The following is a 27,582-nucleotide window of genomic DNA, read 5'->3' as shown; positions in this document are numbered from 1 at the left end:
TATAGCCCACAATGCCAGAAGCATCATTATCAGAAGATGCACGAGAGATTTATTAAGATTCCGGCTACAACAGGAGGTCCTTGTATTCGTTCAAGGTGAGCCCCCCTACTTCCTATGCGACGTGTTCATAGCAAATATTTACGAGAAACTCTTCCGGCTGTCACCCGAAGCCTACAGCGGCACATAGTTAGCGATGAGCCCGAATGGGAATTTTTTTTACCAAACTGACACTGCCGCTGTCAACAGTTATTTCACATCCTGCCTCGCCCGTCCCTCCACTAATCTGTTTACCTCGCCATAAGAATGGACGGCCATTAAGAGCGGGATGAATCGAGAGGCTGAGGACAGTGGGACAGGAGCCGTCAGCCGCGGCCTACTCATTGCTCACTTTTCGCTGTAATCAAGACACTGGGCTCGGCGGCAGCAGCGGATCCGGTGGTTAAAGTGTGATCAAAAGAAGCTCCATGTGGGCTGTCAGAGTGCTGGCGGAGAAATAACAAGCTATTCGTCAGTTGAGGAGAGAGAAAAAAAAAAAAAAAACACCCCCTCCTTGGCCGTTCCCGATCCCCAGCCCTGGAGAACGATGAGCCACTTCTCCCATGCCGAACGTCCACGTAATTAGCCTCCAGTGCTGCTAACCAGCAGCTATTGAAAGCGAGGCTCCGTGGGTATGAGGTAATTGCCCTTGACACTGAAAGGACCCCTCTCCGGCCAAACTCTCCACTGAAGGGATTGGGAGCTTATTAAATCATTGGCTGGTTGAAGTTTGCCTGACTTGTGACGGTAGGAGAGAGGGCCCTGATGGGACTCAGAGGGGCAGAGCTGAGCTTGTTTTGCGGTAGCTGAAAGGGAGACTTTGTGACACCTGACAGTGAAACCAATGTGTGGCAGATACACACTGATACGGACCAGCGCGCTGTCAGGAGCCCGTGCACGTGTCATTGCCTCTCAACGAATGTCTCTCACATTGGGTACTGTATAGTGCAGATACTGTATAGCTAACACACACACACACACACACACACACACACACACACACACACACACACACAGAGTCGGCCTTGCCTTTCTGTAGACGATCATATTGGGGGAGTCCTCCTCTGGGTCGGTGGTGCCCGGGCCTCCCTGGTCTTTGGACCCCTCCGCCATTTTTGCTTAGTCCTGTCAAAGAAACACGACATCCATGACAATTTGACACACGCCGCGCAGAATCCCTCCGGTCGTCACGACATTCGGCTGCTGGCTCGGCGAAGAAGCGCTCGCCACAGACCCAGATACGAGAGCCCAGGTAGCATGATGAATAATAACTAAGCTGTGAAGTCGTATCATGAACATGCAGTACAATGCAGCACTGGTGACTTCCAACCAAGAGTATATCTTCCTCCAGTTGCCAGCTGTTACATAAGAGACTGTGGAGTACCTCGTGTAATTTGAAAAACAGAGATCAGGATTTGAACTTTTGTAAGAAATCCGCATTTTAAAATGCTGCTGTAACATTTCATTCAGTGAAACGTTAAGACCAGTAGTCGTGATCAAAGAGGCCTAAAAAGACATGAGGAAACATTTCAAATAGCCGATAGCACTGGGTGAGGAGTTGGTACGCAGCAACAGGCGGTGGATCTGGGTGGTCTAATAGGAATAAGCAGGGCTAAAATGCAATGGCTTTAATAGCCTTAAGGATTAGGATGAACTTTTGAATACACAGCACGGATACATAGTTAAAGGAGGTGTCCAAAACAGACAAGGTGACTCTTTCAGCGTACGAACACAGCTGAAGTGAAGGGGCGCTCGAGTCCATCTGATATAAAATATAAAAGATAGGGAACCCGCTGCAGTGTAGTGTGTCAGCGGAGACGACTCAGAGGGGCAGTAATTATGTATACAGCACAGATGTGTGTGTCCTCAACACACAGTCAGCGTGGCTGTGAAGCCGATGAGTCATCTTTCTTAACACAAACCTGACGTCCATAATGAATGAACCGGCGGTTTAAGGGAGGTCAGAGCCGGCCGGTGCATTACACACTGATCCGCCACAACATTATGACCACCGGCAGGAGAAGTGAAAAAACACTGACCATCTTGTGACAGTGCAATGTTCTGGTGGGAAGCTTCTGGATGTGGTGTTACTTAGGCATCTACCACCCACCTCACAGCAATGACTCCGTGGTGGCAGCAGACATGGACGCAGGGTGCAGCCTGGCACAGGCGACACAAGAATAGTTTAGGAACAACTAAAAAAAAAACATGAAAAACAGCACAAGGTGTTGACCTGGCTTCCAAATTCAACAGATCAAGTATCTGTTGATCCACAGAGGTCCCTCCTCTCAACCCATAGGACCCAAAGATCCCCACCAACAACATCCTGTTGCCAGACCCCACAGGACACCCTCAGGAGGCCCATGTCCGTTCTCTGATGAGCCACAACTGTTTTGGAGGCACAAGGTAGACCTACACAATAATAGGCAGACGGTCATAATGTTACGGCCGATCGGTGCATGCTGTCATTTTCATGCTAAGTGTTGGTGTCCCTATTATCTGCCACCTGATGGTCACCTCTGCTCTGCAAACTGCACTCGCCGTTATTAACCCGCCCCGCCAGGCTGCGAGCTTTAAGAGCTGCTGTTAAGGGATTTATTTACAACCTCCACGCCGTCCCCATCACTTTCCCTGCGCCGCGGCGCGCGCGCCGTCGAGAGAATTAATTCTGCTTAACTAAGGATTTCCATAACTTACGGCGGTGACTGGGCTCCAGCGAGCGCCCTTAGCCCCGTCCACCCTTCGCCGCCGAAGGCTCCTGTGTGTATTAAATGGGTTAAACCATTTGTTATTCCTCTAATCGTGGGGAGGGAAGAGGGGCGAGGAGGTGGATTACACAGTTCAACACATTCATAATTTTTGATAAAATAAGTGCAAGATGATAAAGCTGCAGGGAGAGAGAGACAGAGAGAGAGAGAGAGAGAGAGAGAGAAAAAAGACTCCCAGGGCCACACTATTCAACGCAACAGCTATTTTTGATTGAAAAGGAGCGGCGATGAGCTATTGAAGGGACAAAGAGCGACGGATACACGCAGCATTTCACATGAGCGGGCACAATATGAAACCTTCATACATTAAGTGAATTAGTAACACTGCTTCTTGCCAAGGGCCAGCCACTGGCAAAGGGATTTGGAGTAGTTGTATTATGTAATTGCAGCCGCGCGGCGTTACAAGTTTGAACAACTGCAGATAATCGCTTCGGCGGAGAGGGGAGAGAACGGAAACCGCTGGAACACACGGCGCCACCAGCTCGCACAAAGGCGAGACGCGCGAGATGGCTTTGTGGACATCGTTGAACATCTTAATCTATTACACTGTGGAGCGAAGGCGGCGCGCACGAGTGAATAAGTAATCACCCGCTCTCGTCCCACTGTTTGTTATTGCCACCAGAAGTGAGGAGTGCTGAGCTGCCCCCATTGGCTAGCGTGCCTGTGCTCTTTTTAGAGGCTGAGCACATTAGACAGCTAATCTTTGCGTCCGCCTCAAGGGCCGTATAGAGAGGCAGGCGGTATGGATTGCATAGCACCTGCTTAAAGGAAACAATGGAGGGCCAATGGGTCCCCTGTGGACCGGAAGCTGTAATTCCAGAGAACAACTTCCTCCCAACTGAGCTGCTCAAGCATGCAAATCAAAGTCCCCCCCCACCACCCCAGAAGGCCCGTCCAAGATGTTAATTGAAAGCTTGTGTCAAAGTGAAACAGATAGAATAGGGACGGTGACAGTTGCTGAAAGCGGATCAAACATGCCCCGTGTGTGTGTGTGTGTGTGTGTGTGTGTGTGTGTGTGTGTGTGTGTGTGTGTGTTCTGGCACATGCACATCCTCATGTCCAAGCCAGTTTAGGAGGAGACACAACACAAAAGGATGCTGCACACACACACACACACACACACACAGGACAGAACCCCCTGCAAAGGCTCAAACAAACAAACCCAGCCAGCTGAAACAAGCTGCATAAACTGCCAAAGAGTTCACAACATGCATGCTCCAGATTCATCCACGCCGCCACTGTGAGTCCCGGAGCCCTGTTCGCTGTCAGCGGGCGAGCAGCCCAGTGCAACGCAACATCTGTGACACCTGATAGTTACCAATAGCAAAGCATTCATTACCTTAAAAACAAAATAACGCCTGGTCCACTCTGCTCCCCCGGTTGGCTCCCCCTTAGCAACAAGCAGCAGGCAGGTTCATGGTATAATTGGCAGAAGGGGGAGAGAAGGGGGGATGAAGAAGAAAAGGGGATGAAAGCGGTGAAGCAGCGAGAGAAACGGAGAGAGAGAGGGAGAGAGAGAGAGAGAGCGATAGAAGCTGGCTGGTCACTGCAGTATTCCTCTAGTCCTCCTCCTCCTCCTCTTCTTCTTCTTCTTCTCCTTCTCCCCTCTTCGCCAGCTCTGCCTTGCCCCGGCAGTTCAGGAGATCCTCACATGTGCACACCTCGTTCATCCCCCCTCTCCTCCCTCTGTCTGCATGCGCTCGAGTCTGAGCGAGAGCTAAAGACCGAGAGGGAGAGAGAGAGAGAGAGGGAGAGAGAGAGGGAGAGGAGCAGAGAGAGCAAGAAAGAGAAGGGGAGGGCGGGAGATGCTGTGCAACAGAGAGGGGCAGATCAAGTTGAAAAAGATGGAGGGATGAAGGAATTAGAGAGAATACAAAGAGGGGAGAGAGAGAGAGAGAGAGTGGAGGGGGGGTGCACAGCACGGAGGAAAGGAGGACAGAGAGATGCACACTGCAGCAGCGCCCACTGATGCTGAAAATAAGAAACATTTCATTAAGCAGATATTGAAATGCTAATATAAAAACAAGCAGCCTATAAATACACAGATGAACCTTTTCGGTCCCTGTTCACATGAGACACACGAGGGCTACTCCTCGCTGCTTGTTTTCTTAAGCTGGCCAAAGTTGGAACCACCCCCACCCGACCCGACCACCACATCCTTTCCCGTTTAAGTTTGCACTTAATATGCACTTCTTCTCTCGGCTTCTCTCGGCTTCTTTCCCCGTCTACATTCTCCTCCTTCCTCCCGCTCTTCACGGAAACTCGAGAATCATTCAAGCTTAAATGGCAAGACGAACGAATGAACCTTTTCTCTTTTTTTTCCTCCTCTTTTTTTTTTTTTTTTTCCTGCAGTAAATGAGATCCCAGAAGCCCCCCGAGGAGGATACTCCAGAAATACACGGCTAGGCCAATTTGTGAACGCATGCATGCGGAGTGAACACAGCCACACACACGCGCACGCACACACACACGTACAGATGTTTGTGTTGACAGAACCAGTTCACCAGTTATCAAAGAACAACGCTCCTCTCCAAGCGTGTTAATGTCTTTTTCAGAGACGAGCTGTCATCTAAAAAGGGGACCCGGCTAGGCGGAGCACCTCTTTTACACTGCTTCAAATCTTCAAAAAAAAAAAAAAAAAAAAAAACCTAGAACGCGGGTTTAATCGAGCCTGACAGATGAAAAGCCCACTTCTCATTATCAAAAGTACAATTTGTTCGCTATGTTTCTTCAGGCAAAAGGCAGATTACATTTTGAGCAACTCAAAACTGCTGCACTCTGGAAACGTGGTAACCAAGGGAGACCGAGGTCACACACCCGCTCGAGAAATTTCTCTAATGCCATCGCCAGGAACGGGGCAAGGAAGGAGCCGGACTGTGTTCTGCGTCACCCTCCCAACATTATATAGATCTGCTATTACGGCCAGACGTTTAGCCTTCTGGACATCTACAAGGAAAAACAGCAAAGTGACGTACGCGCCCTTCCCCCGCTCATTGCTACAGCATTACTGCACACACGCACTTGCGCTGGGGTGACTTGCGACCAGCATATAGTCCTGTCCCATTAAGGATTAAGGAGTGCCATCATTAACAAGGTGACAGACAGGCAGAGAGACAGGGACTTCTCTAATCTGCTTTGAGGGGGCCGGCCCTGCCATAATCTGCATTAATGCTAAATTATTGAACAGCCTGTTCATAGTCACATCGCTGCCAGAGAACAACACTGGTGGCCGCACACAACAGCGCGGAGATCCTGCCTGCATGCAGGGCGACAAAAGGGCAGCGTTTGTCCCGTGCTGCATGTGGATGTAAACATGTGGAGATTGAGAGAGAGAGACATTACTTAAAGGAAAATCATAGGAATGTTATACTGGCCAAACCCTTCTGGATGCAATTAACATTAAGGAAATAGCCTACGATTGGATTTTAGTCGGTTAATGTGTCATTTTGATTTCATTATGGGGACTGCTTCAATGATACAGAGGAAAAAAACTCTTCATTCGATATAATCAGAGTAACAAATCATGTGACATTTCCATTTCCCTTATCTTTGACAGCAAGTGTGAGCGTTGAAGCCCATGGGGAAGTGCAAAAAAGTGCAGTTCATCGAGTGGCCGCTTGAGGCTGGCTGCAAAAGGGAGTAAATCCCAATTATTAAACATGTTTACAGCCTGGTGCAAAAAAATTGGTCTCATTGGTTTATTTCATTATTCATGACAACTGTACGGGGGCGTTTATTTTTTTTATTAAGGTTTAAAATTCTGCGTAATTTAGGGGCGTTCCCGCTTTGAATTGAGGTAGTCGAGAGTTCAGTGGGCGGGTCTCAACGTCTGACACAACCCCTGTGTCCATATTTGGAATATCCGCGTGTGGGTGGAGTAAATCTCATCCAGCATGGCGACCGCGTGCTCCGCCCACTTCAGTCTTCATTTTCAAGGTTCAGAATGCAATGGGTGTCGTCACGATGGGTTTGTCCATAATATATACAGCGAATGGTTGAAACACTTCTCTTCATTCACTTTCAACAGTGGCACTTTATGAAACTTTTGCCAAAATTTCCAGTCACACGAGTGTTTGTATCTCTGAACCTCCTCAGTTTGCAGAGATGGGGAAGCACCAAGCGGACCAATCACAGCTCTTGCAGTCTGGGGCTTGGGGGTTGCGGTGGGGGTTGGGGTGGCGGTGGGTTGGCGCTGGGGTCGACGTATTTTCTGCACTGTCGCCGTAGCTACGCCGTCAAATTGACGCAAAAGTCTAAACTGCCTACGACCATGTCTTTGAAGGAGACTGTGTGTAAGTGCATGTAGTACAGTGCTTTTATTTTTATGTACGTTTGTATTTTATTCTTGAAATATTCACTATGATGGGTATCGTGTTGCATTGATCTTGCACAGATCTTGGAATCTGGTGTTGGGGTTACTCCAAAAGGGTGTGACATGCAGTGTTTAACTCTGTCATCCTGTGGCAGACCACGGTTGCTTGTTGCGTAACTTTGCCTCTTAGCATCAGACAAAACAGGTTGCTGTCATGCAAATGACACTGCCTTTTATTCCGTCTTTGTTGACCATGGCCCAAGTGTGGCTTTAGATACAAGTAGAAACGTTGGCTTGTTTAGGAATTATTGAAACAATGCTATGAAATCAGAATGTATGGGCGACTCCTAGGGTCACCAACACATTCTGATCATTTCGATATGATGCTATTTGATTTGTTATCTATTCAAAATTAAAATCTATCCAATTTTGGTTTTCACCCCAATACATCAGCTCAACTTTAGCCTGTTATCAAGATCTAGCTTGATGACAGGCTAATCCACCATGTGAAGAGGAGACATTTCCCATGTGTCTTTTGTTCATTTGGTCTCTAATGTGGGAATCACATATAAAATGCATGTGTTTGTGGTCAGTATGTGACATTTTTAGTGACCAGTAGCTTTAGCAACACACACACGCAAACAGACTGGGAAGAAAAACAGTTACTCTAGCCTTTAATCAAACGGACCAAATACCCTGGCAGCCACAACTCTGCAGCGCATCCCACCAGTCATTTCTTGAATCCATAATCTTTCACGTCTTCACTCCGGCATCTCCCAGGGCTTCCTCATCCATCAATCTGTCCCGTCCGGGCTTGTCTCTGTCAGGGCAACTGCCTTGTGTAATCATCTCTAAGTGGAAAAACAGCAGCTCTCTGTTAATCACAACACAACAGCGGGCAGTCACCTCATGCCAGGCCACTGACAGGTATCCATTTACCCTTAAAGCCTCCTCAGATAACCCCAGCAGCCGAAGCAGTTAAGTGTTTTCTCTTGGTGTGAATTTCCCACCCAGAATATCAACCGGCAGGACAAAAGTGTAATTCAACAAAATATTTTTAATAGATATAAACATTTTTTTTTTTACACATCACAGCTCAATGGAAACGGAATCACATGCTGTCGTACATGTTAAGAATGAAGGCATAGGGGCGATCTGCTGCCTTTCTGAGGCTTGGGACTCTTCGTCTGAGTCCGGCTCGTGGTCCTCGTCTCGTCTCATCCCCATTTTTTTAATCTTTCACAGCACTCATTTCACTCTCCACTAGCCAGTAAAGCAGAAATAAAGAAAAAAAAATAATTGTACAAAATAAGAACGAAGGTGCAAATTCTGATGAATATTAAATTCTCCTTATATACAGTTGCACAGTATCCGAGTACAAAAGGAAACAGTTACAGTATGAGGCTTAAATAAGGACCGAGTTCAGGTTCGGGCTTTCGAGCAGATTTACACATTACAGAAAACTCTGTAGCTGGGATTTCAGGATATACACAATATCTTACCGACAGTACCGATTTAATCTATGTAGAGTTTTACGGATCAGATTGGGGCCTTTTAACGTGCTACGGTGGAGAGCGGAGTCAGTTCCATGTAGTATTTTACATGTTGTCATCACTAGGTGGCTCGGTCAATCGATCCACTGCTGCAGGGAAGTGTAAGTAAGTTTTAGAACAAAAAAAAATAAAAAATCCATAATAATAATTCTTTTTCAGTCTCATTTGCGATATACTCATAACTCATCATCACAGATACATACTCTAATTGCATATGGCTGTTTCTCTTTTCTTGGCCATCCTCTGTGACATAAATACGTTATCATATCAAGGGAAGGCATGAGAAAAGAAATGTCAACAACATCATATATTCATTATATATATATATAGAATCTGAATAAGTAACTCTGAATTGTCAATTTTTAGCTTTATGGCACCCTTATCGTGTTTGTACAATATATATTCTTCTCCTGTGACCAGTAGTCCGAGGCAAGCTTTACTTGCGATAACCCTCGATGCACTTGCAATCTGACATAGGCGATACAGACAGGCACTTGACCTTACAGTGTTTACAGTATGTGCTACGCAAAGAGTCTGTCTGTGTGCGTCTACCTACTCACGCTACCATCAAAAACAACACCTCCCGTCGTCTCATATAGCTTCTATTTTTTGGTTAGTAATACAAAAATAGTCAGTGCTGCCCTCTCTGAAACGGGAAACTTGAAGAATGTTTAAATATGAACAAATTTACAACGCACTTGATTCTAATACAGTGTCTTTTTGTGGGACTCTCGCGTGGCAATGAAGAATTTTTTAATTTGTGAAAATCTGTTCGCTTGTAATTAGGTTAGCCGGGGAGCTAAACAAGGACAGTAACATCAAATCCCTTTGGGTTAGTTTCAACGTCTCTCTCTGACATGCAGGGACACCAACAGTCCATTAGACTGGAAACAAAGCTTCGTATCATGTATGAGCTCCTAAGGAAGGGAGTGCATGCTGATGAAAACTGACGCACAGTTACACCACTGCTCTTTTCTCCCTATCCCCCAGTTTTCTTGTAACGAGTCTTTTATGGTGACTATCCAACAGGTCCACGGGGCTGACAAAGGATGACATGTAAATCCATGTTGGCACTGGTTTGTGAGAGCCCAGGAGAGAGACACACAGCTTTTGTGAGTGATTCTGCACTGAAAGTTTGAAATGAGCTTGAGTAGTGGTTATACTCCCGTTGGAGAGCGGTCGATGCGTCAGTTCATGTCGATGGTGTTGAAGACCCACTCTGTGAACTTCTTGAGCTTGGCCGAGGCGCTGTAGGACTCCTCCAGGAGGCGCTGGTTGTCCTCTCGCAGGCTCTGGATCTGGGCCTGTAGAGACGCCTTGGCGTCCTTCTCCTAATGGTGACAAAGACACACATTAACAACCTGATCAATATCATTTGGGCTCGCTTTGACGTCTTCAACGTTGCAGAGGCTTTACAGTTGCTTCTGTGGAAACATCACTCACCTTCTTCAGGTCCTCCTGTAATGACTTCACCATGGACTCCAGCTGGCTCACCTTTCCCTTTAAGCAGTCTGGAGTCTCTCTGAGAAAAGGCACAACAAGCTGGGATAAATACTTAAGTTCTACAGCGAATTAAATTAATTAAATATGTCTTTGTAAAGTCCTGCTCAGTGAAGGTGCATGTAGACGTTCTGGCCAAGCGAGCACTACAGCTGCTGCTCTCACTGATTAGCTTGCAGCCAGAGAACAGGGCTAATTAGAGATATCAGCTGCAGTGGTGTGTGACTGGAATATAACATGCAGGGTCTTCCGTGGCACAGTTCTGGAAACCAGTGGAGTAAAGCAAACACTGGTCCCAGGCCATGACCTGAGGCCTCTTACCCGGGGGAGGGCTGTCTCAGCGGAGCCGCCTGAGGCTCAGCCTGCTGGGGGCTAGGAGTGGCTGCGCTCTCAGCCACGGAGCTCTCCTCCAGGGCTGCCAGGAAAACCAGCCTCTGCTCTGAATACAAAACAGTCAAAAGACGTGTCATTGGATCTGGAGAGGAAGCAAAATACAGCGTAACAGCGCCCTCTTCTTGTGATACTAAAAATGACAGCTGGAGCTCAAAGCCACACAGAGATGTGATATTTCTAATTAACCTTCACTTAAAATGATTTTGAGAGTGAAATGAAAACACAATGTGTGCCTACCCTCAAATGCCTTGGCAGCATCTACCAGGTGGGCCCAGTCCAGCGGGCCATCTGCCCCGGAGTCAGGCAGGGGCATGAGGACAGGATCCTGCAGCTGCTGCCTCTTCCTCTCCAGCTCCAGCTCTGAGCTCTCTGGGGCTGAAAGGTCCCCTGAGGGAAGGAGGAACCACAGATTAAAAAAGCATCGGATCACATTTCCCATGACAGAGACTGTGGAATCTAACAGTGACGCCATAGAGCACATTAAAGCTGAGGCTGTATGTGATTGCGTTTGCTTGCTTTCTGATGTTTCTAGTACTCACCCAAGGATTTGTGCGATGCTCGTCGGCTTGATCCTTGGCGGGAGGTGGGTGAGCGCGGTATGGTGGAGCAGGTAAACAGCAGGTCAGTGGGCGTGTCGCGCTGTCCACTGGAGGACGGCTCCCTCTGCCCGCTGTAGATACTCTCATCAGACAGCGTTCTCTGAAGGGAACGACGACTGGGTGGTGGGCCTGGAAACAGCGGCTTTAGAGAAGAATGGAAACAATTGAGAAACGACAGGATTCACATCGTAAGACATATCTGATGTCACTTTCAAATATACAAACATACACCGATCAGGCATATCATTATGTTATTTCCTTCTCCTGTCAGTGGTCATAATGTTATGCCTGATTGGTGTTATGCCTTTCTTTCACATTCATCGTTGTATATTTTAACCATTTATCCATCACTTGTATTTTACGTTTATTCATTAGTTTGATCTTCAACCGTACATTTGTCACCCTTAGCAAACATTTAGCTTCTGATTTACATCTGATAATTTTGGCTATTTAAACACTTACAATCGCTAGTTTTACGATTTCAACCGTGTATTCACCACTCATCACAAACTAACATCTCTGTTTGCCATCGATCCAGGTCAAATATTTACCCAGAAAATGTAACCACTTTGAGCTAATTTAATTACTTACCCATTACGCTTCGCCTATTATTTCAGCCTTACTCTATTTCATGTTGCTTTTGCGGTTGACTGTTTCGAACATTTAACATTAACTTAGTTTTTAATTAATTTCTAATTTACTTTAGCCAACTATTAGCTTTCTGTTAACGTTTGGCTAGTTCAGTGTTCATTTTATCAGATATGTTATTCACCAGTTCATCCATTTTCCAATTCTTCTAACTACTTTAACTCATCCTTCACCTGTAGACGACCAATCCAACTATTCCAATTGCCTGTTAACATATGTTTGTAGTGGCTGATGGCAAGGTTATTGCAAATTACTACAAACATGCAAACATCAGAATTCGGCTGTTTAGTCTTGTCTTCTACAGATATGTGAAATCAAATCTTTGCATCTATTTTTTTAATTCATATTTAATTGGCTGAGCTTTCTGTTTTCTCCTCTAACTAGAAAACATGCTTTTTTACCCCACTTGGGAATCGAATCACTCAGTATACCAGCATCAATAGAAGCAATTAAGCCACAGCATCTCTGAGCACCTTCTCTTCGCTTGTAGTGGGTGGAGGGCTGTCAAGCATGATGAGCTTCTTCAAGTCTTCCTCCAGGCTCGACTTGGCAGTGTGCCGCTGGGGCGACTGGGAGCCCCGGAGGTTGGCCCTGAGCTGAGGCTGGCCACCCAGCAGACCATCACTCTGGTGCCGTCTGGGGACGAAAGCGAAAGCCAGTTCATATAGAATCATAATCACGTATATGAACGAACACAAAGGTGTCACCAGCTCAGATTCCCAGAAGAGTGAATGATGAATAACTGCTGCTGGTCTCATTGTGGTTCTGGTCTGCCCTCAACAAGAAATGTAACAACTTAATGACTTCTGTGGGTTGTTGAGCAGCCAAACTGTTTAAAAACAGAATTAGTCATCAACCACGAAAGAAACTATCACCCTTCAGGCCAAATTAAAAGACATATGTTCCCTTGCATAAAAGAAAAAAGGCAAAGATGTTTAGTCATCCTTTTCCCGGTGCCAGCTCCACCACATGGGGGCACTGTTGACCGCATCTATAAAACCCATTTAAAGTTAACCATCTCTGGGACAAACATGACAACATAATCACTCTCGACAGCATTTCTGCACTGAATTATAATCTGTTCAGAGGCATTTTTAAAAATATAACTTTTCATTTCCTACTTGCGAGTGCTGCCGAAGTCCACGGAGTTGACGGTTCCCCCGGGCTTCTTCCAGCCAATGAGGTACTTCGAGGTCGCTCCCTGGCGAGGGTAGAAGCTCTTGGACCCCGGGGATGTGGGTGAGGTGGGTGCGGCAGCACCCGCCTCGTTCTGTGGCGACATGGGGCTACTCCCTGAGTGACCAGAACTGATCGAGATGGAGAAAGGAATCACGTACACCGTCACTTAATAAATAATAAAATAAGCAGGAGCGCACAAGTGTTAAATGCAGCACGATTCATTTGTGGGGATTTTTGATTTTACTTTGGCTCCGGTTTAATGAGTACGGTTGATGAATTCTCTCAGTTGGCCTTTTTCTTTGAGTTAAAAAATGGTTTCGCTTAAAATTGCTTTAAGATTGCACATAAAACATGATTAAACTCGTTCACTACATCTCCAAGAATCTCTGTAGATAAGATCGACTGATGAATTCATAAACAGAAAATAGGACACTGTGTCCTTGCACTTCATTTCCAGCCCCTTTCAAATAACAATTCTCCGTCGTCTGACATTAAAGAATCGAAAGCACAGAGTTTTTGCGCGTGTGCGTGCGTGCACATACTAGAAAACAAATGTACAGGTCTGGTGAGGCCGAGTTATTTCTGGCTGAGCGAAGAAGAGAGGGAGGAAAGCTTTAGTTGATTCAAAGGAAGCGGGATTTAGAATAGGAGGGAGGACAGTGCTGAGCTCACAGTCTGCATTTCTAGCAACTTCAAGCACTTCCTTTCTAACACATACCAGGAGACAGACAGACATACATAAAAATGAAAAACCACACACACACACATTTCATTCTTCCCTTCTCCCTTTGTTAATACCGAACCGCAGAGCTCTGGACTTTCCCAACTGGGATAGCGCAGGTTATATCTGGATTACAATGAATCACTGTCTGTTAAATGAAACATCGATGCCAAGGTATTAATTCCTCAGCTGCCTACACAGCTGACTGTATCAGATCAGCAGCACACCTGGAGTGGGAGGCGCCATCACTGAGGCCGCAGGAGCCGCAATCGGGACCTGCCGGGATCTCGCTGCCTCCAGTGACGTCAAGAGTGTCCGGAGGCGGAGGCGTAGTTTCTGTGGCGCTCTGGCTGCCCGCTGGATCTTCCTGCCACTGGATTTTGTCCTTGGCCCTGAAGGCGCCGGTGGAGGAAGCCGTGCTGCTCTGGGTGGCGGTGAAGGAGGTGGCGTCGATGCCGCTGTCGGTGGAGGCCCCCTGCAGGTAGCCGTTGAGCTCCAGCTCGCTCCGCACTCCCGAGCGGGAGCCGACCTCGTACCACTTCTCGTCGCTGTGGGCGGAGCTGGAGGCGTTGCTGGACAGTGTGTTGCTGCTCGACTGGCTGGACGAATATGGAGCGTCCGCCTGTGGACGGGGGAAGTGAAACACATTTATCAAAAATGCCGCTGTAGCAGATGTTGGACGCACTTTAATTGCTTGTCCATGGTGGAGGCTGGTTATGCTCTAGCTCACATCGCTAGTGATTAAACAGCAGCCCTTTTGTTCCCACAGAGCCCCGCTATCAGCTCTCCACTCCCTGTCAAGCAGCTGCAAGGAAATTACATATGCTGCTTATTGATTGTTGCTCACCTTCGGGCCCTTGTTAGGAGACACGTTGCTGCTCTGCTCTGACTGCTGGAGTCGAGGAATCACCACCTTGGAAACCACGGTGTCTGCAGGATGCAAAGACGTACGGATAATGAGGTAGAGGATGAGTTACAGCATAGTAAAAATGATTCAAGGATGCCGAGTGGAAGGAGCACTGCTTACCTGGGCCGGTTTTGTCTACGAGTCTACCGGCAGCGTCGCCGTCCCCGGTTCGGGACCATCCTACTCCAGTGCTAGAGCTACCTTTGATCCCATTAACGCCCTCGCCTGCCAAGTGGCGCACAGATGATGCAGGGGACTGGCAGTTGTTATTGAACCTGCAAGGACATAAAAAGAGTCATATATTTCGCCACTTCAATGGGCCGAAAATGATGCTCCGATGTATTTAGTCAGTGTGGCCTCCAGTGAGGAGCAGGTGAACTTACCCATCAGGCATAGACTTCTGCCTCCAGTGGCCGGAGTTCATGGTGTCCGGGTAGTGGAGACTGGAAGGGGAGTTTGTGTTGTGCATCGCGCGGCCCATCACGATCGAGCAGGCGAGAGCGTAGTTGTCGTTCCCTGGGGAATATCTGCGAGGACGCATGAGGGTGGGATTAGAGACATATGCCGCAGCCAGACAGACATGAGGTCAGTGTGTCTGCAAGTTTCGTAACAGTGCTATATTTGTTCTGTGACCTTTTGGGGTTGAGGGGTCGACCGTCGCTGGACACGCTGCGGGGGATGGCGGCGGCGGCGTTACGGTCGCTGAAGTCTGAAGCCGGGGCCTTGATCAGGGTTCCCCCCGAGCCAGCAGCGCGCGTTTGAGGGCTGGAGGAAGTGCGGGGCCACTTGGTGTTGTTGTTGGGGGGCCGGAAGGGGAACTTTAACTCATAGGGCATGCCCTCCTTGTGGTTCTTGTAGTCCACAAGTGGCATGTGGTAGATTTCTGAGCAGCCTCTGTTGGCACACAAAGCATTCACAGACAGTTTAAAGACACGAACCGCTGCATTAACCACAGCCTCTCGTGAACGTATTGATCTTCTATGTCCACTCTACCTGCGGGGCGTGGAGTCTTCGTGGGGAGGGATGATGACCACCTTGACAGTGACGGAGGTTCTGAGCAGGTCGATCATCTGCTCGTGGGAGAGCGAGGCCACTGCCACCTTGCAGATCTCCACCAGTCGGCTGCCCTGCCGGAGCCCAGCCTGCCAGGCGTAACCGTAAGGCTCCACTTCTGCTACAATGCCCTCGAAGTTGACGTGGAAGCCCAGCTGGCCCAGGGCGTTGCGGCGCAGTGTCATCTCTGTGGTCTGGCTGCCCTTAGTCAACAACTGGAGAACAGACAGGGTGAAGAAGTTCAAATCAAGGTGGAGGAAATGTATCGAACTTAACCTCATCCGTCCACTGTTCCAGACTTTTTGATGGTCTGTCTATCCCTTCATCTACTTGTAGGACGTTAAAAAATATATATAGTAAACAGCGGTTGTTACATCAGAGTTGCAGTCACCTACCACTTCTCATGAAGCCTGTCCGAACACATGCGTGAAAGTACCGGCAGCAGGTAACAGTAAAAACTTTAATTTGTTTATCATCAACTGGAATTTCAGTGTCTCAGGAATGATTGAAACACGCCACCAAAAGCGCCGCCTCACCTACACCGCATCGGAAACCTCAGCGATGATATCATATTATTTAATTGCTATGTGTTATCTCAGGCATGACTTATAATCACAGAGTCAGCACAACAGCTGGGGCTCTGGGGTGAGTGTATAATTTTCGGCCACGCCCTCATGCTCGGATAGGAACAGCAACAATACTTCATTTTTTTTTTTTTTTGTACTACAGGACAGTGAGCGTGCCCTCACGCTGACTAAAAGACTTTTTTGCTGACATTCAGTTCACAGGCTCAAGGGACACTTGACCTTTGCTCTCAGTGAATCAAACTTGCTACTTGATTTGTATTTTAGCCACTGCTATCTGTCCTGGGTAAGCTTTATAGGTTTCTGCCTAAAACTCATGGTAGGGCCCTATGTGTGTGTTTGTACAAGCTGCCTGTCAGAGAAGTGGTGTCGGGCTCAGTGTGAACCCTCTCAGCTACAGCAGATGGTGTGTGCTAATGCCGTGTGCTGCTGCAGACAGCAGCACTGTCCCACTGACCTCCAGCCTTTTGACGACCTCCCCGAAGTCTTCCGTGTTGTTATTGATGGAGCGCAGCGATACGCTCTCGCCGCGCTCGTAGTATATCTTCATGGAGGCGGGGCTCCCCGTCGACCAGCCGATCACGTCGCGCGTGGCGCAGTTGAACACGACCGCTTTGGCCTCTTGATCCAGCAGGATGATGAAGTCGTTCGAAATGGCCAGCAGGCACTCGCGCTCGGCGCCGGCCACCTGATCTTCGGCGTGGACCTGCCAGGTCACGGCCCCCAGGCTCCGCAGCTCGGCCCCGCTGTACGGGCGCACCTTCTCCCGGCGCTTGTGCGCCAGAGAGATGAAGGGGAACTTGCCGGTGGGCTCCACCGGCGTGCTGGTCACGTGGCGCTCCGCCAGGTCCCGCAGGTACTCCTGCCGCGTGCGCGTCGCCATGGCGCCAAACTTGTCGGACTTGTGGGCTGCGTTCTCGGCGTTGATGACTTTGGCCAACAGGAAGTCCCTGAAGACGGTGGACTTGGGGAAGGTCACGCCCTTGGGGATCGGTGGGCCGAAGGAGGGGACGTCCTGGGAACGAGTGACAGCCACACTGCAGGAGGAGAGGATAGAGTGAAGGGTGTTAGATCGCTGCGAGAACACGCATCATGACTGCTGCCTGAGCTTGTATAAAGCAAGTGATCATCCCCATGTTACCCAGGTCCTATGTTCCCTGCTTTGTATGTGACCGGGGAACATAGGACCCTTTTTTTTTTAAAAAAAAGGGTTAGAGTTAGGGACAGGGTTAGGGACCCGGGGGAACATAGATACGCTCCCTAAAGCAAAAAAGCAAAACAAGTACATTTGCTCACATATTGTACTTGTGTAAGAGGCTGTTACATTTGCTTGCACACTGTATGTGGTAGCGCATTTCTTTTTCTTGACTGAGGTTTGGATTGTAGCACTTTCATTTGTAAGATTATGTCGTGGTGGAGTTCTTTTCCTCCCATCACCGGCGGCATTGTGCATGAAAAGTACAGTTTGGTTACAGACAAAAAAAACTAAAGAGAGGTATACACACAGGAAAATAAATATATAAATAGCATGAAACACAAACAAGGTGCAAAGTGTAACACTGCAAAGACAAGGAGCACATGGGCTTGTAAAAAAAACAAAAGAAAACCCACATTGTGCGCATCTTTACTATTGCTGCCTTTGACCTGCTTCACTTGCGAGTACAAAAGAGGGCGTTAAAATTTCTACAGGCAGTGCTCTCCTCTTATTACCCTTTACCGCTCCTTTTCCATCTGCAGACAATGGATGGCCTAGAGTTAAATTACTATGAATAAGTAAACAGGTGTAGGTAACGCAGGCACGTACCAGTTGTTCATAAAAAAAAAAAAAAAAAAAAAAAACGTGGTTCGGGAAATTTCAACACAAGTTTCAACACATTGGGAGTTTCTTTTTACAGCTGAGGAAGCAACTTGTCAAAGCGTTTGGTTGCATGTTTGTACTCACTCTCAGTTTAATTGCTAACGTAAAGTATAGAAGCTGCAGGAGGCTGTAAGAGCGTACAGTCAGTGGTATGTACGCTAAAAGCACACAAGTACGTGGTAACCAAAACATGGCCTTGGGTAAGCTGATGTGACAGCCCTGAAAACTCCCCGTCCAGCCCATTAAACAGATAACACAACCACAGCCTGTAGCAGAAATGTTCCGAACCATGCCTGACTACACCCGGCTTATAAATACTATACATCCGATCCCGGGTGACAAGCGAGCTCCCAGTACTGACACCCTGCCACTCTCTGCTACATCATGGCATGGAAGAAGCAGCGCGCTCGATAGAGCTAGCGAGCACAAACAGCCTGCGTTCCCCAAACAAAGATCTGGTTACGCAATCCGCCTTGCTGGCCCCGTGTGACTTTGAGGCAGCGGTTGAAAGCTGCAGATTAGCACCCGGCTGGCCTCAGGCCACTTACTCCTCTAATGCTCCGGTCTGGCTCAATATGACCTGAGCATTATCTAAATCTCAACAGCAGGCAACAACGGGCTATTAATAACTAGATGACTTAACAAACCATAACATCCGGTTTATTAATAGAGATCACAGAAGGCACTCCACTACTGATGTGCTCCTACACAAGATATAAAGACACGTGAAATGAGGACGAGAAAACGAAAAAGAACTAGAGCTTTGTGGGAAATCAAGTTTCAAGCTAGTTTGAGTGAGTTGTAATCATTTCTCAGAGTGTGAAGATTACGTCTTTACAAAGGTGGAACCGGTGTGTAGCTGAAAGCTACACATAATTGCATCCATTAAGAGCAACTGCTGGAATCGACATGCTGACATCAACACGAGCTTACCTCCTGCCTTCACCACAAAGCAACCATGTTCTTCAGATTCCTGCTGCAAAATGTACGAACCTTTGCCGCAATCAGCGCCAGGCGAGAAAACAATTCACTGGATTGGTGCTAACTCACTTCCGCTCTTTAGCTACAACCAAACACGACACAAAGTGCGGCATAGCCAGTCCTCGAAGCTGATTGTTTCTCGTCCAGATCCGGAGCGTTTTCCAAATCACCGGGGAAAGGCGTCCCGGGGAAAAGGCTTGTGACAAACAGTCGGGGAGGGAAGTCTCAACACATGGTGCCACGATCCACAGAGTACGAGCAGAAGCTGAAGGCTGAGATTGTAGTGAGTTATCTTTGGGTGCGGTAGCTGGATTGTCCTCAAGGATTCTGTGTCTTGTGCCTCTCCATTTCAACCATAGGGCAAATCGGGAGTGTTCCACCCTTTCTCTTGTCCCTAAAGATGACCCCCTTGAGGCAAAAAAAAAAAAAAAAAAGCTAACTGAATGAAGTGTCCACTAGTCGATGGTGTAGAGGAGCCCAAATGTGGAGCTGGTGTGAGAGACAGGAGGGTGGCCTGGCCTGTCCGCTCCGGAGGTGGACTGCATGAGCTCTGAGAAACACTGCTCACAACAGTCCTCCCCTCTCACATGCATGTGCGGGTGAAGAGAGCACTTCATGTGCATGGCGCTAACTCCTTCAGACCACTCCGACTCACGCTGCCCAAAGGCAAAGTGGCAGGCAGGGAGAGAGAGCGAGGGGAGGGGAGGGGGCGGCGGGGGGTATTCATGTATTGTACGAGTGTGTGAAGAGCGAGCCTTCGAGTGAATTAGTGCACGAGGAGGAAAAAGGTGCGCGCGCACCGTGTGCAAGTGAGCATGAGAGGAGAGGTAAAAAGGAGAAAAGGGAGTACGAGGGCGAGAGGGAGCAACTATGTGTGCATAATATCTGTGTTCAAAGCACAGAAAGTGTGTGTGTGTGTGTGTTGCGATGTGGCCATGCATGAGTGTGCACGCCACAGAGTCGCAGTCGGAATCGTCACAAGGCCAAGGGTAAGCCAGCTGAGGGGCGCTGCCATCAATCCGACAGCCACGGCAGAGCTAATGTCTTCTGTTTGAGCATAATCAAACTAATTTACACGCACACAGGCGTGCGGCTGAAGCCCGCACACAGCTCGTAAAGAACGTGAAGAGGGTCGGGCAACAGGCTTTTATGTTTGACCTATGCCTTCCAGTCAATGCTTTTCTCTTAATGCTACTGTAGCTACGTGAAAGAAAAAACACAGCTGGTGGCAGTGTGAGAGTGTGTGGAGCTTTTAAGGGTCCCAAAAAAAAATAAAAAATGAGTCCAGTCCAGAGATAGGAGGCTAACGTCACCAGTGGAGCTTGGTCATTCTGGCCTACTTAAAACTGTAATGATCCTCCTTTCTTCTCGATATAATCATACGGAGATAACACCTGGCTGGACACACCGATACCTGAATCTGTCTCACAGCTGCAAACCCTCTGGAAAACATCTACGAAGAAAACAATCAAGCTAAAGCAAAGGCAACTGGACGTGTTTGAGGACGTTTAATCCTCGTCCAAGTGGCTGCCTGATCTCTAAATGACTGGTGGGGAGTTCAGGAACATCTGAAACCAACCTGAAACTCACGATTAGGCTTCTTTTAACAACCAAATACCCACCTGCAATTGGAGGAAACTGTTAACCTGGATGGTGTCGCGTTTCTTTCCAATGAGTGGTTCTCTAGTGACCCATACACGACCCGAAACTCGAGACTGAATGGGGGGTAAAACGTTTTGGGGATAGATGTGTTAAGACTGTGTTGTAACAAGCAGATATTCGGTATCCGAGTCCACCTCCTCTATTATCTGTGGGACTACAAACTAATAACGACTCTTAGGTTCCACAGCGTGTACACATGTGTGTGTTGCCCCTTTTGCTTTACACCTTCCACACTCAATGAGTAACTCATTGCGTCACGTTTTTCCCACTGCGGCGCCCACCTGTAGCACGTGCTGTCCGAGCAGGGATTGTGCACCCGAACGATGATGAAGACGTGCTGAAAGTGAGAGCGAATGACCTTCGGGGTGAAAGGGTGAGCCCCCGGCTCCTGGAACACAATCGTCACGATGTCGTTCCCGATGTGGCGCTTCCTCAGCAACTTGAAAAAGACAACAAAAAGTTTTATGAGGGAGGTATGACCTTTGAATCTCAAAGCACAGTCATTCCAAGCATTCAAGCGTGACACAAAAACACGGAGCCTGGAATTGACAACAAATTCCTTGGAATGAACGTTAGATAGGAGTCATACCTGATTACAGAGCCATAAATCATGTCATGCAGGCTATCTTTAAGGGAGTTTTTTCCCCCCCAAAGAAAGTGGTTTTCCACTTCCTGTTATATAAAAAAGCAGTGCTCTCCAATTGTACCTGTTGTTTGTTGTTGGGTGTGTAAGGCAGTAGAGTTGACACATGGAACATGAGCTCATAGTCCTTGTATGAAGTGTAGAGGGAGTGAGTTCCCGTGGAATCCGCTGCAGGAAAAACAGCAATAGAGCGTTGAGAACTATTGTGGGATTAATGCCATTCATCTGTGTCACGTGTGCATTCAGTGTTTTCAGTCTAAGACACGATGGTGTTTCACCACAGCCCGAGCAGCCAGACAAGACTGGACAGTGGATCAATGTCAGCAAAGCATGTCACAACACGTGGACTTATGAAGAACAATTAATTGTATTACTTGTGTATCCTGTAAGCGGAGCTCATTATGTTTTAACTACAGTTGAGAGTGACAGAAGTCTCGTCGAGACTGTTGAGACAGAAAGCCTGAGAGAGAAGCAGACATGCGTAATCTAAACGCAGGCCTCACTCACTCCGTTAACAAATCTGTGTTTATTTAGGCAGACAGGGTAAAAGTATCGATAGGGTTACAGTTAAGTCGGGACTGAGCTGAGCTGTCGTTGCATGCACTCAGCAGAAGCACTCAGAGACTTTTATAGTGATGGAAAAAAAAGGAAGAGAAAGTGAAACAAAGCTGGAGAGAGACTATCGGGTCCAGTCCAGTGAAATTACAAAAGAGACAAATAGACAAAGGAGCAACGGAGCAAAGTACAAGAACTATAAAGTGTTTTATGAAGTAGGGGAAATTCAAACTGCGATTCAGGAGGCAAGTCTTTAAGTCACTAGTAAGTCAAACTAACTTAGAGCGGCAACAATAAGCTAGAATTACTGTTTTATACCTCTTCCAACGCAATTACATCTAGTGAGGTCTTTCCAGACTCACAATATACACAGATCTACCGTAACATTATGACCACTCACAGGATAAGTAAATAACACTAGCCATCTTGTGACAATACAATGTTCTGCTGGGAAACGTTTGGACCTGGCATTCATGTGGATGTACCACCATGTATCACCCACCTAGACCAGACCTGGCACCCCCACCCCATAGCAACGACACTCCTTGATGGCAGCAGGATGCAGCCTGACACGGACGCACAAAAACACTTTAGGAACAACTGAAAAAAACACGAAGAACAGCACAAGGCCTCCAAATTTGCTATATCTCAAACTGATCAAGTGTCTGTGGTATGATCCACAGAGGCCCCTCCCCTTTTGGAGACACAAGGGACACAATATTAGCAAGGTGGTCATAATGTTATGTCTGATCAGTGTATACTGACAGTGAATAATTTCCGGTGGCAAATGTGCTGCTATTTTTACAGTCTCGTGCTATTTCATGTGGCACAACAATGAACACCTGAGGCCCCAGCATGAGTGAAACGTATGAGCTTGTGCTGGACTGCCAGAGGGACTGGAGACAGTGTTTCCTTGCTGACACCCAGAGACAGCAAGTGAAGAGCATGGACTCCCATTTAGACAATTGAGTTATGTCCTTGGCCTTAAGCCACTGAATTCTACAGTCATCAATCAGTCAATTTTAACCATTGTGCCACATCTGAAGAGCAATATTTCATATCCATGACAATGAGACAGACAGATGGACAATCAACGGCCACAACTGGCAACGTACTGAACAGCAAAATGCATATTATATCCATCGTACAGTGTCATACGTGTGTCCAGGCCATGCATGACATCAGCACCAATGATTAGAGCCTTCAAAGACGCACCACAATCTAGGTCATGCATGAATAAAAGCACACACTCTGTGATTGCTGCGTGTGAGTCATGTGCGAGTGTGTTTGGGAGCCGTTACTTTTGGTGTCCAGCTGGGCTCTGTACTTGGTGAAGCCCTTGAGGCGAACTTTCTCCCCCAGCAGTTGGAGGAACTCTTCCAGGGCGGGGCCAGCCGTCTCGTTGTTGTACATTTCCTCCTCTGTGCACTGACCCGCTCTGCAGTACATCACCCCCACCTTCACTTGAAAACTCAGCTGGGGACCAGGGAAGACACAGAGATACAACATGAAACCTCTTAGTCGTTTGTAGGGAAAAATACAAATTCCTTCGCTGTAGAAATAAACAAATGCACGCAGTTCTGAACCAGCTGGAAAGTTTTAATCCTTTGGAAGACCGAGCTTTCCTCCTACCCCTTGTTCGTCCAGTTTCATCAGCTGCTCTGTGACTTTGGGCGTGTTGAGGGCCAGTCTGAGGCAGGACAGGTCCAGCTCAGGCAGAAGGTACTCCAGCACCTCTTTAATGGGCAACCCTCGAGCGGTGCCGTGCTTTGAGGTGGAAGGCACTGCATCCTCCAGTATAGAACCTCGAAGCGTTGTCAACTGGAAGGACGGAGGCAGAGAGGAAGAGGAGATTACAACGAGGAGCGCGAGAAGTAAAGGAATGCACCTCAGGAATTTTGGACGTGCTTTGAACTTTCTCTTGGAGATGAAACACAGCGATAACAAAAACATGGCCCCCCCAACCAGAAACACAATGAGAATAAACACGAGAGCTGCGGCGGTTCTTAAAGTAATAGCGGCCTCTTATTCTACACATAGGGTCGCTGACATGAAACAACAAGACAATTATGACTCAGAGTTTTGGGTAACTAGAAAGTTGAACTGAGGGAGACGAGGTGGGAGGGCTTGTGTAAGCATTCTGCGTACACAACGTGTGCATTGTGCTGGGTTCTGGGACTGAGCTCAATCATTCAGCTATCATAACCAGCTGGAACGGACAGAGACTTTCTCCCTCGTGCAAGCTTGCGGCTGTGCTGGCCTTGGGTTTACAATGGACTTGTGTTCCCTGTGTTTGGAAGGTAGGATGAGGGGCGGGGGGGCTTAGGTACTTAAGTCTAAAGTGTGGGAGTTTAATCACATGCACCTGTCCTGCTTCAGTCCACAACAAACAGACTCAGGAACATGCCTTTGGCCTGTCTGGGAATGCATGACCATATAAGAAGAACCCAAATATTAAAGACAATATAATCCAAACTCAATAAAAGCCCAATATCCCAAACCATACAAAAAACTGGGAGCCAACAATGCACTATCTATTTTTACTGCAATGGAGAAGCTCTCTACATAGTGCTTTTAGGTTGTTGACAAGCCCCGGAGCCAGAGGATGAGTCTACTTCCTGAAGTTTCTTCGCACACTGCTGATACTGGGAGACAGCTGAACAGCCCAGGGGCTAGTTGCATAACAAGAAAAGAGGCCTGAGACTGGTTTTACCTTGAACTGGTCTTCCTGGTACAGGATGCATGATGGTAATTGAGCTATAAAGATGTTCTATATGGCAAGACAGATAAAGTGATACGAGGGCTTTTCTCACGGCCAAGGAAAAACACTCGTCTGTCTGTTTCCCAAATTGGCGAACGTAAAAATAATAACAGGCTGTGCGTGTGTGATGTGTGATGTGCTGAGGTTGAGGTTGTGGGCGTGATAGGACAGCATGTCTGACCTCACTGGTTCTGAAGATGAGGCGGTAGTTATACTGCTGGCCATGATCCTTGTCATCCTCTAGCTTCTCCCTACGCAAGCTCACCGCCACTGGACCCAGCCCCTCGTCGATCCCAAAGTAGTTCCAGTGCTCTGAGGCAGAGGAGGTAACGCAATTAAAAACTGTTCACACACTGCCATAAACAACAGATCCATTTATATGCTGATAAGCAATTAAAGCAGTTAAAAGCACCTCACCTTTATAGTAGAAGAACTTCCTGTAGTAGTAGGCTCCCAGGTCTACATGCTCCACGATGTACTGTTTGCCCTTTTCGCTGATTGTGCTAGGGCCTTCCTTTGGTCCTTCGAGAACTGCTACTCCTGCATTTGTGCAGTGTGTGCTCGCAGATGTTTCATACAAGTTACTTTCCCCACTCAGGTTCCCTGAACCACTGCTGCCTGCTCCACCCCCTACGAGCCCGTGGTAGCCAGCTCCACCTGCTCCTAATCTGTGCCTCCCATTTCCATCGGCACCAATCTCATTGCGAAAGCAAGGGCAACTTAGGAGCATTTCATTGCTCTGTTCGTCCCCTGCATCCAGGCTAGGACTGTCCCTCGAACTGAGCTCTTCTTGGCTGCCACTAGGGGAGCTGTAAGGCAGGCTGTGGGTGGATGATAGAGTGGAGGTAGCCGAGGCCACAGCTGCGGCAGACGCCCCGGTGGTGGTGTTTTTCCTCTTGCCTGCAGTCTGCCGCGACTGAATAACTTCGTTAAGGTCAAAGAGCATGCTCTGGACATCATAGTGGGCAAAGCCCTTCTGACACACCCATGGCTTGAGAAGGGGGCACAAGTCCTCCGTTCGGCTGTCCTCTACATCAGACCCCGCCCTGGGCGAGTCCGACTCACCTCGCACGTTCCGCAGTTTACGGAAGATAGACTCACCCCCCGTCTCAGACTTGGTGCGTCTCTTTGGAGGCTTCTCTCTGTCCTTGGCCTTAGGAAGTTGGCCATCGGGGACATCCTCCTGAAGGTCAGAAACTGCCTGCTTAGACCTGACATTCAGAATGTCCTCCAGTTTCTCTGGAGCAGGGCTACGCTGGTCAACTTTGTTCCCTTGATACTCCTTAAGGATGTCAAAGAAGCTCTCTTCAGCTACACCATGCTGATCTATTGAGGAGGTGCTGCCATATTTGGGGTGAAGAGGAGACAATTTGGATCCTGATGGCGGACCCCAGTCCTCTCCGCTGTCTCCACTGCATTCCATTTCGCTAATAGTCATGTCACTGTTGCTGCGCTGACGGATGCGTTTCTGCCTTGGGTTTCTGTGAGTAGGCCCTCTGTAGTCTCCTGGGGCCAGATAGCGGGTATCAGGGCTGTAATTGTTACCATGGGCCTGGGTTCGATTCTTCAAAGTATTCTGGATGTTACGCAGCATTGAGGAGTCCTGAGTGCTCATAATAGAGCCTAACTTAATGTGACTTTTGCTAACAGAGGGCGCCCCAGAGTTCTCAGGGTCTGCAGATGAATGCCACAGAGGCCCTGTCATGTCTTTCCTTGGGGGCCAGTCAGCCACCCGAGCCCGTACACCCATTTTAGGCACTCCTGTGCTCACAGTGGCATGGACATTGTCCGTGCGGGTCGGCACAGCCCCTCCATTGACCATACGGAGGTGGCGGGTGTAAAACTCATCTGTGGCGGGGACGGAACCCCCGACAGTGCGCTCCATGGGTGGGCGCTTCAGGCTGGTCATGACACCAGTGCCAAAGGCTAAAGGCACTTAGCAGGTGGACATGGCTGCCTCCAGGATGGGATGCTCCCTGACTTCATGAGCAATTTTGATTGTCTGGATCAGCGAGTGAAAAGGCAAGCCCACCTCTTCAGCACTCAAGCCTGCATGCTGCTTCCTCAGTTGCAACAATGCCAACTTTTGGTATTTTCTGTCTCATACCAAATATGCAGCCCTGGAAAGAAAAGAGAAATCCATTAGTACATCCATCTAAGGATTAGATCCATCTTCCTAGTGGCTTGCATAGATTTCCCTGTAGTAAATAAGAGAAAATAGATCAAACCAATCTGAGTAGCAGGTCTTAAACTGTTTTTGGTATGGAAGAACAAATTTGTATTTTTATTTGTACCACTGGGAAAATTCCTCATATTTAATACATATCAACACCACATCTTGGCTACAGTTTGTCAACAGTGTTTTATTAGTAATTGTGCAATTTTAGGATTATATATCTAGTAAAAGAACATGTGTCCTTCATGAACTTCAAAGACATCTTTGCAAATATGCAAACACTTCCTCTTGAAGTAAGACGCATATACATGGGATGCACCAACCTGCCTGCAGAACAGAATGCAAATGGTTTTTTATTCCTCTGACAGCTTTTTATGAGCCAGTGCAAAGTCATCGACGTGTTCAATTCCAGATAAGGGAGCCTACTTTTCAAACCAATTTCAGCATAAGCATTGGGGGGTAACATGGAAACTCAGCCAAATTAAAAAATGAAGTTAATGTAATTTTTTTTCTTTGAAAAAAAAAAAAGATGATGCATTTTCCCTAATAGGGGCACCAAATATAATATGCCTTTGATGGCAGTTCAAAATTACATATGAGAGAGAGAACAACCTTCTACATCTATCAATGAACTTCAATCTCTTCAGCTGCCATGGCTCAAAACCCTGCTCTGTCACCGACTCTTCATCTGTC

At 47.7% G+C, this 27,582-nt stretch overlaps 2 protein-coding genes across 4 annotated transcripts in view; both read right to left on the bottom strand.

Annotated features, from left to right (window-relative positions):
• Positions 1 to 4,498, bottom strand: part of LOC125023321 (regulator of G-protein signaling 6-like) — a 40,133-nt gene extending 35,635 nt beyond the window's left edge. For all 3 annotated transcript variants that reach the window (XM_047610502.1, XM_047610503.1, XM_047610504.1), the window contains exons 1-2: positions 4,144 to 4,498; positions 1,066 to 1,161 (exon numbers count right to left, since the gene is read on the bottom strand). In XM_047610502.1, coding sequence (XP_047466458.1) covers positions 1,066 to 1,149 — 84 coding nt within the window. In that variant the 5' untranslated portion in view covers positions 1,150 to 1,161; positions 4,144 to 4,498. The remainder of the gene's footprint in view (positions 1 to 1,065; positions 1,162 to 4,143) is intronic.
• A 3,655-nt stretch (positions 4,499 to 8,153) lies between these two features.
• LOC125023808 (signal-induced proliferation-associated 1-like protein 1) overlaps positions 8,154 to 27,582 on the bottom strand; it is a 34,769-nt gene continuing 15,340 nt past the window's right edge. Inside the window, exons 2-21 of the mRNA XM_047611321.1 lie at positions 25,131 to 26,833; positions 24,895 to 25,025; positions 23,585 to 23,773; positions 23,254 to 23,428; positions 21,462 to 21,565; positions 21,036 to 21,193; positions 16,711 to 17,290; positions 15,610 to 15,884; positions 15,250 to 15,510; positions 15,000 to 15,143; positions 14,737 to 14,891; positions 14,557 to 14,639; positions 13,937 to 14,331; positions 12,931 to 13,116; positions 12,283 to 12,445; positions 11,102 to 11,303; positions 10,800 to 10,949; positions 10,491 to 10,608; positions 10,113 to 10,191; positions 8,154 to 10,000 (exon numbers count right to left, since the gene is read on the bottom strand). Of these exons, the coding sequence (XP_047467277.1) occupies positions 9,857 to 10,000; positions 10,113 to 10,191; positions 10,491 to 10,608; positions 10,800 to 10,949; positions 11,102 to 11,303; positions 12,283 to 12,445; positions 12,931 to 13,116; positions 13,937 to 14,331; positions 14,557 to 14,639; positions 14,737 to 14,891; positions 15,000 to 15,143; positions 15,250 to 15,510; positions 15,610 to 15,884; positions 16,711 to 17,290; positions 21,036 to 21,193; positions 21,462 to 21,565; positions 23,254 to 23,428; positions 23,585 to 23,773; positions 24,895 to 25,025; positions 25,131 to 26,622 (5,184 nt within the window). The 5' untranslated portion in view covers positions 26,623 to 26,833 and the 3' untranslated portion in view covers positions 8,154 to 9,856. The remainder of the gene's footprint in view (positions 10,001 to 10,112; positions 10,192 to 10,490; positions 10,609 to 10,799; positions 10,950 to 11,101; positions 11,304 to 12,282; positions 12,446 to 12,930; positions 13,117 to 13,936; positions 14,332 to 14,556; positions 14,640 to 14,736; positions 14,892 to 14,999; positions 15,144 to 15,249; positions 15,511 to 15,609; positions 15,885 to 16,710; positions 17,291 to 21,035; positions 21,194 to 21,461; positions 21,566 to 23,253; positions 23,429 to 23,584; positions 23,774 to 24,894; positions 25,026 to 25,130; positions 26,834 to 27,582) is intronic.

Source organism: Mugil cephalus, chromosome 17 (assembly GCF_022458985.1).
Source record: "Mugil cephalus isolate CIBA_MC_2020 chromosome 17, CIBA_Mcephalus_1.1, whole genome shotgun sequence".
NCBI lineage: Eukaryota > Metazoa > Chordata > Actinopteri > Mugiliformes > Mugilidae > Mugil > Mugil cephalus.
The sequence above is the reverse complement of the archived record's forward strand: the minus strand, read 5'-3'. Positions and strand labels throughout refer to the sequence as shown.